Raw genomic sequence first — 20,053 nt, 5'->3', positions numbered from 1 at the left:
AAGGGTGGTTGCCAGTTTCTTTATGGCTGCTGTATCTTGGCAGGAATTGGTCACTGTGCTAAAACTTTTAGTTCTGAGGTAACGTATTACTTTATAAATGACTGAAAATAAGAACAGAAAAGACAACAAGCATTAGGCAGTTTAAAACATTATTTCATTTTAAAGAAAAATAAAGTCAACTGCAGCTTATTAAAACAGGTACCACTGGGAATATTTATATCCACATTTTGTTATTTCTGGGAAACAGATGCAGAACCAACAGGAGCGCCAGAGCCTCCACCATATGAGAAGAGAATGCAGTTTCTTGAGGACGAATTGTTTAGACTTACACGGTCTGTGATTGAACTCCAGTCCTCTGTGGCAGGTGTGAATGAAAACCTGAAGCTGACTGTACAAGAAGATGCTAGCAAGATGTTGGTCACTTGGCTGAACAACCTTTACGACCGCCCGGAGCCTGACAGCGCAGTTGGTGGTGAAACAGACACTATTCAGCTGCCAGGACTCCTCAGCAATAAAGATCAAAAAGACCCTTTTGTTGATTTTGAAATGGAAGATATAAAAGCTGAGCTAGCTGAGGTCAAAGAAGCCTTGAAGATGAGGAATGATGAGCTGGAGGAGCTGAATGGAAAAGTAAAAGGCTATGAAGGACAATTAAAACAACTGCAGGAGGCAGCACAAGGACCTACAATAACAATGCCCCGTGACAATATATATCAGGACTATATAGACTCAAAATTTGAGTCCCTCAGGCAAGAAATAATGGAAGGATTTGAGAAGAAAATGGCAGATCTGAAGAACTCCTGTGACTATAAACTAGAGGATATTCAGCAGCAGTACGACGACAGTGAAAATAACTGTGTAGGGATAATCGATGTTATAAGAGGAAAAGAGAATGACTTGAGGAAAGAAATAGATACTCTCCGCACTCAGATCCCATCAAACAACTCCAGTTGTTGCAGGAAGGGTGAGGGCAATGACTTTGACCAACAGATGAAAGATTTAGATAAGAAGATTGACAGAATTGTGGAAGCACAGAGGATCTTGAATGTCAGAATAGATAATGAAATCATCCGATTGTCGACTCCAGATCTAGCAGACGTGTTGGGTGAGAGGCTGGAGGAGCTGGATGCAAGGATGAATATTACAGAACGAAATGCTGAGGAGCACTGTTTTTACGTTGAGGAGACTCTCCGTGGTGCTATCGCTGCTGAGGTGGACGAGCTGAGAGACTTGTTCGACCAAAAGCTGCGGGCGCTGGAGGTCAGGCTAGGCGGGACTATTTTGGAGATTGCCAACAGCACGGACCCGGATGGAATGTTTGCTAATCCTGGGCCTGTCTTGCCCAGCGAGGCAGGATTTGCCAATGAGCAGTTTACAGCAGAGATGAATTTCGTGAAGGACAAGCTGCTGTCGCTCGAACAGCTCTGTGGGCAGAAATGTCAGGCTGCACCGCCAGGTACGCAGGACCTTCAGAAACAGCTGGAAGATTGTAACGACAAGTACAATCACTTGCTTTTGAAAACGGAGAATAATTCTGTTATCCTGAGGTCTCTAAATAGCTCTCTTAATGAGAAACTCAACTTAATTAAGGGTAACCAACGTGACATCCAGAAAATGCAGAGAGACGTCCGTGTATTCCGATACAATCTAAATGCCGTCGATAAAGATATGAAAAATCTTCAGGATGGCCTGAGTAGCTGCAGGGAGCAGCTGCTGGGTGTCAACTCAACATGCAGAAAAACACAAAGAGGTGTCTTCCGAAAAATTGATCAAATACAGAGGACATTTGCAAATCAAACTGCTCATTGCAGTGAGAATTGTTGTGGTGAAGTGAAGGACAGACTAGAACAGTTGAATGACCATGTCCTGAATGATCTTAGCAAGTGCAAAGAAAAGACCCAAGGGGTCCAGGAGGGTGTTTCAGATGTTGAGAGCAGAGTCTCACATATTGAAAAAGTCTGTGGCAAGCTGGACTCTGTTTCAGACAGCTTGCAGAATATAAAAGAGGGTCTGAATAAGCACGTGAGCAGCTTATGGAACTGCATCCGTGAAATGAATGGAACTATAGCATCTCATTCCACTGATATTTCTGGCCTCAAAAACTCTGTCCAACAGTTTCATAGTCAGGTTTCCAAAATCACCACAGACATTGAAGGCGTGCTGAAATCTCAGCCTGACACAAGTAAGTTTCTTTCGGTTTTTTTTTTCACTTTTTGCTTGTTTGTTTGTTTTTCAACTGGCTTTCCTTTCTGAAACTCTTAGAAAATAACTAAACAAGGGAGGAAAAACTAAATATTACACAATTCCTACTTTATTTTCGCAGTGACTAATTTTGGCTCTTTGCTGCAGAACACCAGAGAGTACTTTGAGTGCTTTTAAAAGTGTCCTCAAAAAAAAAAAAAAAAAAAAAGTCTTACATGTTTTTATGTTTACTTTGAGCTAGAATAAAGACAGTGGGAAAAGCAGGGTTTTCGAATAGTGATTTTAAAGTGAGTCTTTTGTAATAAGTGTCTGTATTATGCTAATTGATTTGATTTTATTTTTTGTTTTGTTTTATTTTGTTGTTGAAGATTATTCTGTATTCCTCAGGGAAAATTGAAAAGCAAGTAGAGAAAAATGAAGTCAAATGAATTCAAATTTATAATAAGAAAGATTTTTTTCTAAGTTGTGTTGTTAGCATGAGTTTATGCTTTTAATTCAGCACCAACTCTTTGATCTAGAAGTTTCACAAATGAACTCTGGCATATCTTGGCATGGCAATATAAGACTTCTGCTTCATAGCTCTCCCAGAAGCTTGCATTCCCACAAGGTCGTTGGCAGTACTTGGCACGTTCCAGCTGGCAATGTTTTAGCACCTCAGCCAGGTCTGTTGATAGTCCAGCATGTTGGTGCAAATCTACCTGCACTTTGTTTAAAGTTTGCATCAGAGCAGCTGAGAGGCTGGGGCACATTCCCTTTGGCTCTGAGCGCTGGGAAATGGTAACCTCAGCGTGCTGGTGAGCCGTGCCATGCAGGGTTAGAGACCTTGCCAAATGCCACGCAGTTCCCTCTGCAGTTCTTGCTCCAAGTTCCAGCAGTGGCTTGTTTTCCTGAGAGCTGAAGTTTACAGAAGGAAGCTGAGTTCCTGTTTTCCTCCTTTCTCTTAGCGTGACGCAAAATCATAGGAATTGGAGACTGTTTTGAGTCTGCACTCTGCAGTTGGTTGATGCTTCTGGTTTTAATTCTGCGCACGTATGAGATAAATAAGAGGCCAATTTCTGTGACTGGGTAAAATGAGAAGAGGTGCTGAGGGAAGAGCCTGTGCACTGTTGCAGCTGATGGTGGTTGGGAGAGATCAGATGCGAGATTCTTGAGTGTTCTTTCTGGAATGGCCAAGTTGTGCCTCATGGAGGGAAGGTTATCCTTCTCATCCCAAGGCAGAGACTTGGAAACCTGTGATAGATGTGTTTCTTTTGTTTAATTGTTTAAAACCAAATGTATAGCAGTACTTGACGCAAAAGTCCTTCTGAGGGGAGAGGCTTTTGTGTAAAATAAAAGAAAATATTTCTCCTAACTTTAAAGGAGGAAGTGGAGTGAAGGACTGTAAATTTCAGATAATTCTTTTGCTGTAATTTTGATTTAAATTCAAAAAGGTTAGGACCTTTATCCCTTGATCTTGCAGAAGCATTCCATTAAAATGGAATATGATGTGTCTGTGTAATCCTGTTTCTCATCCATCTTCCCCAAAATTAACTAGCACTAGGAATCAGCATTGGAGAAAGGTCCAAGATACATACAAGTAGTAATCTTTCTTCTGTTGTTTGAAGCAGGTGTTCAGGCGACCTCATGGGTTGCATTTATCAGCCCCTGTTATGGTGTATTAAAGAATTAAAAAGCCTCTGCACACCTGGGTTTCCATAAAATAATACCTTTTCAGGGCAGACCCCTCCATCCACCACTGGGTGTTAAAAGCCTGTAGAAGGATGCTGCTGCTGGGTCTGGGGTGCAGGCACTCTGAGCATCCCTTGATGCTCTGGGGTGCCTCTGGCCTCTGAAGGATTCATGAAGCACACACTGCAGTTCCCAAACGTTTCCAATTACAATAACACTGTCTGGCACAGCAGCCTAAGTAAGTTTTGATGGCAGGAGTTGCAGAAAGATTTTGGCAGAAGAGCCTTTTTTGGAAGTGATTTTGGGAACCCTGTTTCGTGAGTTGGGGTATGGCTTTAACTATTTTTACATTTGTGATCTGCAGCCTTGTCTGCTGTACCAATATTATTTGACAGGAAGACCTGAACTTGGATCAGTGGAGAGTTTCTTGTGCACAATTTGCCAGCATTTCGTAGCAATCAAATGATGTCATTTGACTTCAAAGGGGCTGAAACAGAAACAAGTTGTTGGTAATAAAGTTGTTGAGGGCAGTAAGGCAAGGATGTGTTCAAGAAATAAAACATAAAATCTTACCAAGCAGTGTAAGCCCAGCAAAATCAAATCACCCTCATCTTAAAAATATGGCTGTATTACCTTTCAGGTTTTTTATTCTGGGGTTTCAAGTGCCTCAATCCAAACTAACAAACCAGCTTAGCAAATGACTGTGCATCAGCTACAAACCCAGAGACTAGAAATGTGTTTAATTTGTTGTAATTCCTGGTGAAGGTGGTGAAATGTCCTGCAGCACACAAGGCAGTGGTGACAGCAGGCAGTGGTCTGCTGTAAGCATTCAGGGAACCATGCACAATGTACTCTCCAAGGTGAAATGATCCAGCAGCTTCCCATCCACATTAAATGATGCCTTCCCCCAGCTCCACATCTCATGGTCCAAGTTGTTCTCTTTGCACTCTGTTCCTCTCTGTGGGTATGTTTGCTCTTCACATGGCATGAAGCTGAGAGCCATGCTAAAGTTGGTGGTCTCTATTAAAGTATTGCCTCTTTGTATCCATGAATTTTTCCAAGAATCAAAAGTGGGGTCTTGCAGCCAGATACTGTGCTGGGAGTGCAGTTTGCTTTGGTTACAGGTATTTGACCTGACTTGCAATTCCTGTGGTAGTTGTCTGTGTAGCAGAGTTCTGAACTACATGTGTGCTCTGCATTACAGCATGGATAAAATGCAACATAAAATTTTTAATGCTCTAGCGTGAATAGTCATGCAGTCAGCTCCTCTGGACTCCCTGTGAGCTTGTGCACAATGCTGCTTTCTAACAGAACTGAAAAATCCCCTTGGTGTCTATAACAAAATTCAAGTGAGGTCTTTTGGGCTTCTTGTGAGAGCAGTCACAGATTCCTTTACTCTCTAGTTAGCTTTATGCACTTCATTTCTGTGTGTTTTGGGGGCTGAGGAGAGCACCAGAAGATGCTGGTATGTGATGTGGTAACCACATTGTCACTCACAACAGTGGTGACAAGCAGAGCAGCAAGGATGCTGCTGCTGAGGAGTGTTCCTGTTCCTAGCTGTGTAATGATCTCAGCTCTGTTCTTGCCTTCCCAGATAGATGGGAGGATGATGGGAAGATTGTGTTCATGCTGCTCAGCAAAGTTCAAGCAGATCTCTACTCACACATATCTGATTTCTTCCACTTGAAGTTGAGCTTTAGGCCAGTGATTCTGGATTTAGTGTTATGGAGATGGGACAGTTCTGAATATTGCAGCATTCATGTTGCATGCAAGGAAGCAGTTTGCTCAGGATATGGGATTTCAGCAGTTGATCATTATTTAAAGGTTTAGAAAGGCAAGCAGAGAAATGTATTCGTTTTCTCAGTGTCATCCCAAATAATTGTCTTAATGAGGCTTAGCAGAATTGACTCAAGAAATGACAAGTACATGCATCCCAAGGTAAAGTACTTTGTCAATTTGTTTTTTCAATGACTTTAATCGGAAGATTTTAGTTGAAGGAATAATCAATGCTTCTGTGGGCAGAAGTTGTCTTACAAAGCAAATAATTCTGTTAAAAATTCACTTTGATACTTTCAGAAGTTTTTGCAATTTTTTTTATTTGAAGTTTTTTATTAAAATAGTTTAAACCTGTATAAAGCAAACATTTCACTGTTTAGGCCTCTGCCCTTGTGGGCAGAGTTACTGAGTGAGCTTCAGCCCAGCAATGTGGTGCATTGCCTGTCTGAGTTTCAGTTCTCCTGATGGTTGAAAGTCAGCCAGCAAAGATCAGGGAGGTTTTTTCCTAGCAGCCATATCTAGCAAATGAATGCAGGTGGTGTGAGACCATGACTTCAGACAGCCTCCCAGTACTCCTGAAGGCTTATGTATGCTTTTATGAGGCTGAAAACAAGAAATGAAATTCACAAAGGTAAACTGCAGGTGTCGAGTACAGAACAGCACATGGGTTGCTGGTGATGCTGTCTGGACTCCAGCCACGTGTTGGAGACAATACCTGCACAAATTTATTGTAAGCTCTTCCCCAAATGTGCAGAGTAAGGCTCTCCTGGGCTCCCCAGACACACCACATCTGCTGCTTGGCACGGCCAGATGGGTTAGCCCTAGCTGCTGGTGAATTTGCCTAGGCTGATTTTGGACTGCACTGAATTCATGTGTTTCATTGTGAGCACCACTCAGACAGGTGGTCTCTGCTGGGGACCTTGGCAAGCATCTCTGGTATGTGACAAGTTGTATCAGATAAATCTTTAATGGGACGTTTGCCCATTTCCACAGAAACTCACATCCATCCCTGCACCTAAAGATGTGTTTTAGTCTCAAAATGCAACCAAAGTAACCTATGCTGACGTTTAATTTAGCATGAAATTGTTTATTCTGTGTAAAAGCTGTCATTGCATCTGCTAAAATCTGAAATTTACACATTTGTAAATTTCTGTTCTTAGTGTAAATGTAATCCAGCTTTACACTTGGGAGGGCATTGCATCTAGGACTTCATTTTTATGAATAAACCAGAATTCCTATAAAGGGCTTAGAACTTGAGATACACGAATGGAACCATGTCAGTGCTGTTCAACCCTGATGTCATATGGGTTGGCTGCCCCAGTGGAAAAGTTTTTTAATGGGTATCTCTTTGATTTAAACAATAAAGAATTTTCTGGTAGATTATATCTTTGAGATCTGCCTCTATTGTCAGAAAATATTAGTCATGGAAGTACTAGGATGTTTAAGTTTGTTGCTTTTTAAAGTAAGAGAAAAAGCTTCTTAAGTCATGTTCATTTACTGATGTCTTTTGCTGTGGATAATTTTCTTTATGATTGTGCTAGAGGGACCGCCTTGTGCTAGGAGTTGTGGGAGTAGAGAGTTGAAAGCAAGTGCAGTGGGTGTGAGGGGCTGAGGAGAACAGAAGTGAGAGGGGAGAGAGAGGGAGCATGCTCTGGAATGAAGGTTCTGCTGGGAACAAGTGTGATACTCCGCCTGTTTGGTGCAGAAAAGCCAAGCTGGTGTAACAATTGAATGAATGTTTGTAGGTTATCTGATTTCTGCTTGTCCTGTCTCCAGGCTGTCTTCATTCCTTTCCCTGTGCCACCCAGGCTGTAAAGAGTGGAGTCTGTGGTACTTCAGGAGTGGAATGGCGTTTAGCCAGTGCAGTCCTGGGTGCAGGGGGCAGGTGGCCTCCAACTGAGTCCTGCTTTATTTTGAAGTATTTATTATGCAAAGCCATGCAAGGTGATGTTCTATTTTAGGCAAATAATTTTGTGTTTTTCCTCCTCTTTCATCGTGTCAAAGGGCGACCAGAAGTCCCGCAGCAGCCGAGGCCGCCCGTGCAGCTCCAGCCTGGCATATCCCTGCTGCCATCACGGCCCAGGATGCACCCCCCACGACACAGGATCCCCCTCCTCCCACCACAGCTGAGACCTCCTCCCCGCCCAGCTCTGCCAGGGTCAGCAGTTGTGCCTCTTCTGCCCGGAACGACCGGCATCATCGTGGAGACGGGGGAGGCAGGACCTCCTGGCACGGTTTTGATGTCTGGGAGAGGGCGACTGAGAAGTGTGGATGGCCAGGCTGGCCAGAGCACCATGCCCATTGCTGAAGGGTATGCTGGAGCACCAGGTGAGAGAGCCAAGCCGGCAGTGCATCTCTCCTGAGTGCAGTGGACGTGTCAGGTCTGGCTGGAGAGCTGGCACTGAGATCGGCTGTGCTTTACCAGCCCCCTTTTGGCCTTTCGTGGACACCCACTGAGGCTGTTGCTGTTGGGAGTGGGTTTTCAGCAGAGATGATTTGTGAATGGGCCTCTGCAGCCTCCAGCTGGCTGCAGAAGTAGGGGAAATGCACTCAGTGCCAGTTTTGCTGCCTTTCCAAGGATGCACAAAGCATGAGGTCAACAGAGATGATGTCAAGTCCCTGGTAACTACAGCAGTCTTTGCCACTAGGGAAACTTGATTTCTTTTTTTCTTTCCATAATGCTTGCAGTGGATTTAGCACATTGGAGAAATAACTTGGTTCTCTTTGCCATGACCACCCCAATTTAACAATAATTGAGCATTTCATAGGAGACACTATTTAACAGCTGTTTTGGTAGGTTGCTCTTCAGTAACCAGGGATGGTTTCTAGAGCACTGCAGTGGTATTTGGTCATAATGCACTCTGCTGTGTACTGAGTCACACATATTACTTTTCCTTTGTAGGGTATCCAAAGCCATCTCTTTCTACCACGGATTCACAAGGTAAGGCAGTTGTTTCCTAGAAATGTTTCACAGGGGTTCTTAATGTTTATTTCAGTCCTCGGAAGGTCATGGCTGAGAGAAAAAACTGTGATAATTTTTAATATTAAAGTTTAGCATTGAGGAAAATCTGATCAATTTTTGCTAGACCTGAACATTAAAACATAAGCTGTATATTTTGAAAACGTGGAGGTGGGGAGAGGAGTTAGGTTTTGAAAAATCATTTTGGGTTCTTGCTACTTAATTCACTGTGTGTTTTTTAAATACAGAGAGTTTGTATTTTCTAGCTAATGTCAGTATGCACCTTTCTGTATGCCTTCTAAATTAGAAAAGAAATAGATATTTATGATGATTTTACTGTTTCTTTATTAAATAAGGCCAAGACTAAGATCTTGAAAAACTGCTGGCATCTTACTGTAGTGCATGGATAAAACTCTCTTGGGAGAGTTTCTGGTTTTGTTACAGTCACCAGGGCTCAAGTTCCTGACTTCAGCAAAAGCAGAAGTGCTGCCACTGACAGCCCCTGACTAAAATGATTCAAAACGCAGTTTTCTTGGTTTGCTGGGGTGCTTTTTTTAAAATTGTTAATATCACAATTTATTTAAGAATTTGTATGATGAACAGGTATAAACTTTATGTGGGACATGCTGGTTGGCCTAGATAAATATGTTGATTTGGTGCTGCCAGCAATGCAGTCTCATAGTCAAGATATTATCTTACCCTGGGGAATGGTATCCTTGATCAAAGTATTTTCACATCCTTTTCAAAAAAAGTTATTTCATCTAAATTTGTTTGAGGAAAATCTAATCTAATCTAGCAATTAGTGAAGGAAAATCTTGAAGGAAGCTGTGGAGAGCGAGGGCAGGAGTCACTCCTTTATTCAGATGACACAAACCCAAATAGAGCTGTTGCTGCTCCAAAGCTGGCAGTGTTTCTGGGCAGGCAATGTGTGGTTTGCTCCATTCTGCAAGGGAAAGAAATCTTTTAAGAGAGCCAACAATTTGAGGTGTGTTTTCAGTTCATTTCAGTCTCAAAGTAAGCTGAGAGTAGCTTTCTGTATAAGCAGCATTGTGTTAAGGTGGTGGAGCTTTACAGAAGCTGTTTAAGTAACTAGGCTTCCTGCAATTAATTTTGGTCCTTTCAAATAACCTCATCTTAGCTTGCAGGAGCACCTGCAGGCACACTAGCAGGTAAGAGTAATGAAAAAGGGCTTCTGTCTGTCTTCTGAGCTTGAGACAAAATGCTGAATAAGAAGATTTCCAAAGATACGTGAGGCAGCTGGTTGCCAGCCCCTGAGGGAAATCAGTGCAGATATCTGCCAATTCTGAAGCTGCAGGCATGTCTTCCCCTCTGCCTTCTCCTCCCCACCCCCCAGGTTGAGTTATTCAGAACAACAGTGACTAGCAGAACATTTGTTATGTGACTTTTTAAACTTCAATTTTTAAGCAATATCATCTGAATTAGATTGGATTTTAGGAAAAGTGTTTTTACCCAGAGGGTGGTCAGGCACTGCAATGGGCTCCCCAGGGAAGTGATCACAGCACCAAACCTGACAGAGTTCAAGAAGAGTTAGGACAGTGCTTTTAGGCACAAGGTGTGATTGTTGGGGTGTCCTGTGCAGGGCCAGGAGTTGGACTTAGATGGTCCTTGGGGGTTCCTTTCAATTCTGGATTTGATGAATTTAGCATTTGTTGCTGATGGGCATCTCTGATTGAGAGGCCAAACACTAATTTTAAGGAAGGCAGAAGGAGCAGGGTGAAACAGCAGCTGTGGACAACTTTAGGGCATTTGTTGTTTAGCTACTTGCCCAGACAGAGCAACAAGAGTTGACTCTAGCATTATGTACTGCCTTAAGGAAAATGTTCAAAGGGAAGGTATTTGGAATGGGACTAGTAAGTGGCTGAGCACTGAATGCTTGATATGAAGTCGGTCTGTTAAAAGTAAAGATTCATCCAAATTGTCCAAATTATATTTCATCCAACTCAGTCTAACAGCAGTGTTCATCTAGCAGCTGGATAGCCACTATAAAATACCTAAGTTTGATCTGCTGAGAAAAGAAGAAGAAATTGTCAAGTGAAAAGTCCTCCAAAAGAGAAGTGCTGGAAAGACACAAAAGGTTTTCTTTGCATTAATATGGAAGTGTTATATATTCTTATAGCCGTTTTCAGTAGGCTTTGGCAGAGAAAGTGGGAGATCTAAGCTGTGCACAGCTTCTCAACATGACAAGGAAATCTGGCACGAGCTATAATCTCTAGCATTCCTATGGCCATTGTGATGGTGATGGAGAGTGGAGGTGTTGAAAGGCAGCCTCTGTCCTGAGAAAGGTCTTGGGCAGAAGCGTTGTTGAACTGAAGGGTGGTAGGATTTCCACTGCCAGCATTTACTAGCCATGTACTCTTTCCTTAGTACAGAAAAAAAAAAACCCCAAAACAAACAAAAAACCTGTGGCCAAGGCAGGAACTTTGTTGCTCAGGACATTTTAAGGTGAGACATCTGGGGCCTGGGCCAGCAGTATGTATTCTGCTAATTCTGGCATCCTGCAATTGGCAGGATTAGTCCACGTGGAGTATGTGCAGGAACAGACAGAGGATTATGAACATCCTAGGGACAAGGCTGTGTTACCATCCTGATGTGGTTCTGACTCGTGTTGTTACCCATTGCAGGACCCGCCACTGCTGCTGTGCCCTCCCTGGTGTCATTTTCTGCTGGGCTCACACAGAAGCCTTTCTCCAGTGACGTCGGCGTGGTTCACTTCAACAAAGTGCTTGTGAATGACGGGGACTATTATAACCCCAATACAGGTAACAGCCAAGGAATGCAGCCCAGACAGGTTGGACAGGCAGCAGCACGGGTACATGGAACAAACCAAGAAAGTCCATCTAAGCCAGACAGATGGGGGTAAAACTTCCTGTGGGTGTGGAAAGGCACACGCTTTCATGGCTGGCTTTCCCTGACTCCCCAGTACTGCTGAGGCTCAGCCCACCTCTACATACACAGCTGGCTGTGCTCCTCAGCCCACCTGAGGCCAGCTGAGCCCAGGTAGCAGAGGTGAGATTCCTTACACATCTACTTCCCTGTAGCTGGGTCACCTGGAGGAGGAGAGGAGAGGAGAGGGAGAAGTTCTCATATTGCCTCCCCAACGTCCCTAACTGGGGGCTGCCTCCTTCTCAAGCACAGAGGTGCCAGTTGTGCCTTCGCCTGTGTGACTCCGACCAGTTGGTCGCCTGCCCAGGCTGACCTTGCTGCCTGCACGAAGCAGTGGGTGACCCATGAGGTTTGTCATTGCTTAGGGCAGCCAGGTGTCCCCGTTCTGAGTGGCTGTGGTCAGTCCTGGCTGTCTCTTTTCTGCAGGCATTTTCACGTCGCCGTACGAGGGGCGCTACCTGATCACGGCCGTGCTGGCCCCGGAGAGGGATGAGTACGTGGAAGCGGTGCTGTCCGTCTCCAACGCCAGCGTGGCTCAGCTCCACACTGCTGGCTACAGAAGGGAACTGCTGGAGTATCACAAACCCTACTCGGGGAAACAGACCTGTGGTGGTCCTGGGACGTTCCACCTTGTTCTTCACCTCAAAGCAGGAGACGAAGTAAACGTCGTCGTAACGGGAGGCAAACTGGCCTACACAGACTCTGACGAAATGTACTCCACGTTTAGTGGAGTCCTCCTTTATCCTTCCATTTCTCATGTTTAGGTTTACCTTGAACAGGGGAGAAGGGTAAGATATTCAGAAGAAATTAAGTGTAATAAAATTCAAAGCTTTAATATATTCAGTTTATATATTTGATTTCAGTGATGGGTTTAAAGTCTATACGGAAACATTTTCCTTGTCCCTTGTTAACAGAGGTAGCTACAAAAGACACATTTCTGTAGCTAAATTAAATCCTTCCCAAGCCCTTTACCTGTACAAGCAGAACAACTGTTAAAACAACAAGTATGTTCTCAATAGATACTTCTCCACTGTGCTCCTGCTATTCCCTAGACAATTGCCTTTGCAATTTTTTTCCTAGTTTTTCAAATTGTCCCTAGTGTATCAAAGTTTACATCTTTGCTCAAGTTTACAGTTGTGGTCAGCTATTTTCATGTTTTCAGTAAAGCAGAGCCAAGAAAGTGAAATTGTAGTGGATATGGTTGATGACTCTTTATTCCTTGTGTTATTTAGTAATGTGGATTGGCATAATCAGTTTGTTCAGTGCAATTACAAACTGTGGTGGTGCAAAGCAAAATGATATTCACCTGCATCAGTTTTCTTTTTTGCTTTTAAGGGCCAAACACTGTGCTAGGAGACAAGGTGAGTAACTCAGTCAGGTGGGAGCAGCAGCACAGGGAGAAACTTGCCTCAGCTTTCCACTGGAAAGGTGTGAATGCAAGGTGCAGTTGCTACTATGAAAGATTCAGAACAGTTCTTGTCTATTTATGGAGTAAAAAAGATGATTGGTTATTCATGACACACTTGAGATTAAATCTTCCTGCTGGAAATTAATAAAACAGGTCAGAAAAATCAGAATCAACTTTGCTTAGCTAGAAAAGTGGTGATTTTGAAAAGCTTAAAAAATTTTACAGCGCTTGTTTCTGGTAGTGCAGCAGTATTTGCATTAGAAGGGAAGTTTTTGTCTTTGTTGCATTGTAGAGGACAAATCAGAGAAAAAATGATTGATAAAGGAAAATAGTGTTATTGGTCAATATTGTCAAATGCACAAACCAACCCTCTGCCAGAGTTGTTGTCACAGCCTCCTGCATCGGTGCTTTTGGGTGAGGTTGGTTTTAACTCTCAGCATCTGTTTATATGGATAAAGCAGCCTTAGCTTAAACAGGCAAACACATCTGAGGCAGCAGTATTTTATTTTGCACACTAGCCACTTCTCAGTGGAGGTAATAAAAATGATACTTTGGTTCTTAGGAGTTAGCATTTCGATCACTTCTGTGGCTGAAAAGAAATCCAGCCATTTAACTGAGAGCAGGACTGTATATTCATTTTTCACATGTACATATATTTGTCACCTGTACATTCTTTATATCAACTGACCTTTATAGTAGTCTGTTCATGTCACATAGACCTGTATTCATCATAGTGGTTTGTGTAGTGTATTTTCCTTATTACAAATGCAGAACAGCTGTTTGTAGCCTCAGAACAAACAATTTTTTTAGGTGAGGGAAGAACTCCCTGCGCTGTAAAGCAGTACATTGTATTTAGCTGAAGCTCTTCCCATCTGAGGAGATCAGATGAAGACTTGTGCTTTGGTTACTTAGTTTTGGAACAGATACTCCCTAATAACTATGTTTCCAGGCAATGAGTTGGGGCCTTCCCACAACAAACTATCACATCCTGGAAGCTGAACTGATTTAAGAAAAGCAGGCAAAAAAACTTTCTGTCCACAGAGGACCTCTGAGTCAGTCCTAGTGCAGCTAGGGTTGCACTGGGGCAATTGTGAGCACAGGAAGGAAACTGTGAGTGGAGTTTTAAAGCACCTGATTTGGGAAGATCTCTTGACACCTGATTTCCAGAAATGACGGTGTTAGAGATAAGCAGAAGCTGGGGCTGGCTGTGTTCGGAGGAGGAAGGCTGTTTCTGACAGAGCAGCTGGCAGGCAGTAGCCAAAGATGTACAGTGCAAGATGAACTTGCACTGATGGAAGGAGCCCCTCCATCTCGTTTCCCTGCCTGTGTCTCTGCACCTGAGCATTGGCACGCAGTCAGCAACCGCACGCTCCTTCAAGGGGGGCTTAGCTTTCTTTGGTCCTTTCTGTCCCATGCCTTCCTAGGGCTCAGAATGGTAGGGACAGACAGGAAGGGTTGTTTGCTGTGCTTTCAAAAGCCAAACATATAATATGCTTTTTCTTCGCTTTAAAACATAATTTCTTGTTACATATAAAAGCCTGAGAAGCACTTTTCCTTTCAGGATATTTTTCACTCTCCTCCAGAAAGCTGTGTTCTCTAAGAAGCTGGCTCCAGACTATGTATGACTCAAGATTATTGTTGCCTGTTCTAAAAATGACTCATGGAAACAAACAAAATGAGCTGAGTGCTTAGGGAGACCTAGCTGGCAAACACAACTTTATTGTTCCACCTCCCCCCAAGTGAGAAATTTTTAAGAATCAGCAGCGCAAGTTTAGTGCTAAGAGTTGCAAATCAATTATTTAATTATTATCAATCATTTAATTATAACCTAACTGCTCCAGGAGATTCCTAAATCCAACCCACAGATCTTCACAAGCCCAGTTCTGCTACTGGGACAAGGCCATCTTCCACCAGGAAGTTTCCCTTTAGACCCAGGATCTGCTGCTGCCTGTGCTGGGACAGTGTAAGCACTCAAAATGCAGCGTAACTGATCCTTGTACACTGCTGTAGGGCATTCCCTAAACTGGGTCTCAGCAGGGTGCAATCCCAGCACCTTATTTTGAGGACACCTTTAGACTTTTGAGGGACAGCTTCCCATTCATCTCGAGCTGTGTGGCTGGGTAAAGCTATGACCTTTTACAAGGAACCTCTATCTAAGATTCCCACCTTTGTTGAGAGGGATTTGACCCTTAATTTGCACTTCCTTGGTAATGGCTGTAATCAGGGTAGATGGTTTGGTTCCTCCTAATGAGGTTATTTTTCTGGAGCTTACAAGGTGGAATATTCACCCACCTGAGAAGACCACAGGGATGTAGCCCATCAACAGGGAAAGGGAGAATGAAACCTGAGTTTGTCTCTGCTCCAGTCAGTGCTTGGATTAAATATTAATATTGCAAGAGCTGGAAGAGACTCAGGCACAAATGCATCCATAGGCCTGACAAGGGTTGGCTCCACACAGAGCAGCTCAGCTTCAAAGGAAGGAGCAAGAGCTCTGCTCCAGAATATCTGAGCTCTGCTCAGAATATCTGAGCCTGCTGACAGAGCATTTACACCTGGTGAGAATCAGCAGCAGCACACGGAAAGACCTGCACTGAAAGGAACATTTCTCACTGTGTGTTCATGATTTGACTGCCACATCCAGAAGAATCCACAAACTCAAATAGGAAGCATCTGTTAACTGAGAAAACCTTAAAAAAAAAATCCAAGCTCTAAGATAGGACCAGTGCCTGTTTCACAGATCACAGTGCTACCTTTTAGACCTGCTTTGTAGGTAGTTTAGTAATGCAGTACATGAGAATTGCAAGACTCTTAGACAATACAGTATTTGTTGGGCCAAGTGCTCTAATTTGACATTAAAAGAGGAAGAAACTCAGAAAGAAGAAACTCACCTTCTACCAGGCAAAGCTGTACAGGCAGATGTGGGTCTGACAGTCCCTCAGCCAGGCACGAGGCCCTGTGGTTCCTCAGGGACTGCAAATACCCAAACCAGATAAGTCTCCAGGGCAGCATCACTTGTGAGACAGGTGGGTTCCCAGAGGCAGGGCTTTAGCAGCCAGAACATCTGAAGCCAAGTCAGCATGCTGACAGCCAGAGAGACTTGCCTCTGGCCAAACATGGAAATAGTATCCTAAAACCCCAGTGTGACATATAAATCAGTCATATCCCCAGGAAAGACTGCAGCAAACAGGAATGCCAATTTTCACTGTAAAAAAATGTAAAAAAAATCTACCTCATTATTTTAATTTGCTATTAAGACCTCTGGAGACAGCAAAGCCATTTTTCTACTGTCCACTTTGAGAACACTCAAAGCTATGAGGACTTTCTGTGGTATTCTATCACATTTCCTTTCAGTGTACACCAGGCTAGTTGCAGCAACTTTGTGCAGTGTCACCAAGACCCCAGCTGGTGTGGTGAAACCAGCTGGCCCAACAAGAAAAATTAAAAATAGTCAAGCAAGCTGTAGGTGGAAAGCATAAGAAAGCAACTTGAAACAACATGCCCATCACCACCCCATGCAGCTTTAAAATGTGCTGGGAATGCAAGGTGAAGAGCTCCCCCACTACAATCAGGAGATTCAAATCAGGACTGAACTCTTTCCTGAGAATACAGCATGCATTTGGAAGTGATTGTTGGCTGATTAGCTAAATCCTTGTATTACAGCCCAGTAGTGGCTATGGGTCTCTTTCACTAAAACTAGAAATGCATTTATGGTCCCAGCTCGGAGAAGTCTCACTCCACTGACACTTGCTCAGCAGGTACAGGTCGGCTGCTGGCTGCTTCTGGATCATGGCACAGAGTTCAAATCATCCAGCTACCAGGAATACCTGGAGGTAGTCTCCTGTCAGCACAAGACAGACTTGTGCTCCAGCCAACATAACCTTTTTGCAATGTACCCTGCAGACTTGGGATGCAGAACAGCAGCTCTGCCAATTTTTTGTATATGGGAGATTTCAAACAACACCTTGTAACATGTTACTGCATAAGCAGGTTTTGGCATTTATTTCACTGTCTTGATTGTGAAAAAAGGAACATTTTGCTGACATTTTTCAGCAAAAAGAACAGTGCATTTTAAAGCACGCTTTAGGTGTGCATGTCTATACATATATTCATGCATATACAAAAATAATCTCAAAGGGGGAGAGAAATATCCAGGAACATGAAGAAACTGTGTGACAGAAAACAACTGCAGATATGTCCAAATAAAGCCTACCTCTTGTGTAATGCCTTGATGCTCTTTGCTTTCCAGGGAATACAGCAGCACTGTAAGCCAAATTTTTTTTCTCTTCACCGCCTTTAGAACTTCAGTTTCTGGCTTCTCAGTCAAGTTTGTGTGTAAATTTAAAATGATTTTTCAGTGTCAAGCACTGTGTTAAAGACTTTGTAGTACACAGAAGTTCTGCCAACACAGCTCCTGTCCATCTCAGTTGTTCAGTCACTGCCCTGATTCCTGGCAAAGATGGCATTTCAGTTGCAAGGGACCTACAACCATCACCTACCCCAAGTGCCTGACCAATTCAGGGCTGGACAAAAGCTAAAGCAAATTGGTCAGAGGCATTGTCCTTTGCCTTTAATGCCTCTTATACACTGACAGGCCCCTGAGATGGCCCCTCCACTCCTCCAGCATGGCAGGGGCAGAGCCCACAGGCAGGATCTGGCATCTGCAGGGCTGAGCCTGCCACTGCTGCAGTGAGTCTCTGTCTGCCTCACAAGCAGATGGAGCAAGGGCTGTCCATGCCCGGGAGTGCTGAGCAGCTGCACAGACCACTCCTGGGCTGCACTCCCCTCCATCCATCCTGCTGGCACGGGCTATGTTTCCCAGTGACTGAGAGCATGGGCAGCCGGCCATTCCAATGGTCCTGGCAGGACCCCCTTCTTTGTGGCGTATGAAAGCAGCTTGAAGTTCAAGAGCATGGGGAATCCAGGGTGGCTTCCTGGAAAAGGAAGTGTCCAATGCCTTACACAGAAGAGATTCCATAAACGCTGTACTTTGGGGATCTTTGGGGGTTGTTAGTTGTTTGAACTTTGTTTGTTTGTTTGTTCATTTTTACCAGTAATCACTGACCTTTGCATTTGTCCTGGTTTTGGCTTGGATAGGGTTAAGTTTTGCAGCAGTGGTGAGCAACTGGATTTGAATTGTATGCTCTGCTGTTCCTATCACTGTTGTTACTGTTCCTTATTTCACTGCTGTTTCTAGTAAATTGTTCTTATCTCAACCTGTGATCTTTAGCTCTGTGTGCCTCCAGCCCGCCACAGGGGAAGAGAGGGAGCTGGAGGAAGGGTGAGAAAGCTCGGGGGTCTGGGTATTTCAGTGGGAATACCATTCCTAAACCATGACAACACTGCAGAGCAGAGCTGCCCAGCACTCCTATCCATCTAGATCTCTCTGCAAGGCCTTGTCCCTCGAGAGTGAACAGCATCTCCCAGTTTGGCACTGTCAGCAAACTTGCAAATGGTGCATTCAGCTCCTGCATCCAGCCCACTGATAAATGTATTGAACAGAACTGGCCCTGGAATTGAGCCTTGAGGAGCACCACCAGGCAGCAGCAGTCCCTTTCACCACAACCCTTTGAGCCCTGCCCTTCAGCCAGTTCTAGGCTAGGCTGTTGCTTGTGGTCACTAGATCATGTACACAGGAAGTATCATCAGAAGTGGGGAATGTAAGATTAGAGGCCAGCAAGGGAGGAAGGTGAATTAAAAAAGAGAGGGCAGGGAAAGGTTGGCTAAAGATACAACCAAGAAGAACACGAGGTGTACCAGTGCTCAAGTGTGACAGAAACACCAGTGCGGGTTTGATTCATTTAAGGCAAGGGAAAGGAGGAAAAGCAGCAAGGGACTGCTTAGGAAACACATTGCACAGGAGGGGCCACCCCTGCCAAGCAGAAGACTCTGACAAACCCTTGCTGTGTCCAACAGTGAAAGCTCTGAGCGCACACAGCACAGGGAACATGTGCCCAGAAAACCCTGCTGAGCTGGCTCCGTGCTCAGCTCACTGCTGGCACGAGAGCTCAGCTGGCAGCAAGAGGGAGCATGCACATACTTCCCACCACAGTGGAGCAGGGCTGCAGGTCCTCAGTGCACCAAGTGCATGACATAACTCCAGGAACAGTGTTCTGCTCCTGGAAACAGTGATTCTGTTCTTTACACATTGAAACCAGCTGCTCCAAGACAGAAAAACTGATCCACCAAGAACAAGACCACCCTAGCAGGAGTGCATTACAGTAAGATGGACACAGGAGAAACAATGCCAGCTCAGAAAAGTTTTTCAACAGATTCAAACTTTTGGCATACATTTGGCACAGGACACACCACCCTTCTGTTGCTTGCACTGGCAAAGTCATGCACTGCAGCACCAGGGATGCAGAGGGACCCAGGTGTGGAGGATGGGCAGTGAGCAGACTGGTGGGAGGAACGAGTGCAGCGTGTCAGCAGAGTCATGGGGGAAACCTGGCAGGAACAGGTTTCAGGAGGTGATATAAACACCAGCAGTTACACCAGTGACACCACAGAAGGACCAAAAGGCACAGCATCACTGACCTTTTCACGCAGATCCATCATAATTGACTGAAGAGTCAGGTTTTCTATGTAGGCTGCTAGTTGGTTGCATTTACCAAGAGCAGCAAGAGACCAGGAAAATTAATTTCTACTGAAAGCCTGAGGCCCCTTTTCCAAGGCTGCCTCACAATATCTGCTTCAAGCCATTTAACAACTGCTATGGAAGACAATACTCTTTGCCTTGAAAGGGAAAAGTTAACTTTGATTGAAATAGGATAAAACTCCAAATTAGGGCAGATTTACAAGAGCTCAAACTGCATGTACAACTTTTTCTTCAAGGCAGCTTGTACATTCCCAAGCTGTGCCTCTGTTACCTGATATTTTATATTACCAAGTGCATGTTTGCTTTTCATTATAGTTGTAACCCAGTATTGGTACTGGCACAGAAGTTAAGCTTGATGACAGCAATTTTTTATCAGCTGTATAAATACTCTGAAAAAAAGTAAATCAAGCCTGAAAGAAAGCAAATATACTGAGAAGACCAACTTGAAATCTATGCTGAACATAAACAGAATTTTAATAGCCCCACGTTTAGTCATTCAGCAGCACAATAAAGGAATTACCAAATACAAAATAAAGAGAAA

The 20,053-nt window shown here is 44.0% G+C and overlaps 1 protein-coding gene across 1 annotated transcript in view; it reads left to right on the top strand.

Moving 5' to 3' along the window:
* The window catches only part of EMILIN2 (elastin microfibril interfacer 2), a 33,705-nt gene extending 15,575 nt beyond the window's left edge, over positions 1-18,130 (top strand). The window contains exons 4-8 of the mRNA XM_030234933.2: positions 248-2,182; positions 7,651-7,974; positions 8,549-8,587; positions 11,248-11,385; positions 11,936-18,130. Of these exons, the coding sequence (XP_030090793.2) occupies positions 248-2,182; positions 7,651-7,974; positions 8,549-8,587; positions 11,248-11,385; positions 11,936-12,273 (2,774 nt within the window). The 3' untranslated portion in view covers positions 12,274-18,130. The remainder of the gene's footprint in view (positions 1-247; positions 2,183-7,650; positions 7,975-8,548; positions 8,588-11,247; positions 11,386-11,935) is intronic.
* The last annotated feature ends 1,923 nt before the right edge of the window (positions 18,131-20,053 follow it).

This window comes from Serinus canaria, chromosome 2 (genome assembly GCF_022539315.1).
Source record: "Serinus canaria isolate serCan28SL12 chromosome 2, serCan2020, whole genome shotgun sequence".
In the NCBI taxonomy this organism is placed as follows: Eukaryota; Metazoa; Chordata; class Aves; order Passeriformes; family Fringillidae; genus Serinus; species Serinus canaria.
The sequence above is the reverse complement of the archived record's forward strand: the minus strand, read 5'-3'. Positions and strand labels throughout refer to the sequence as shown.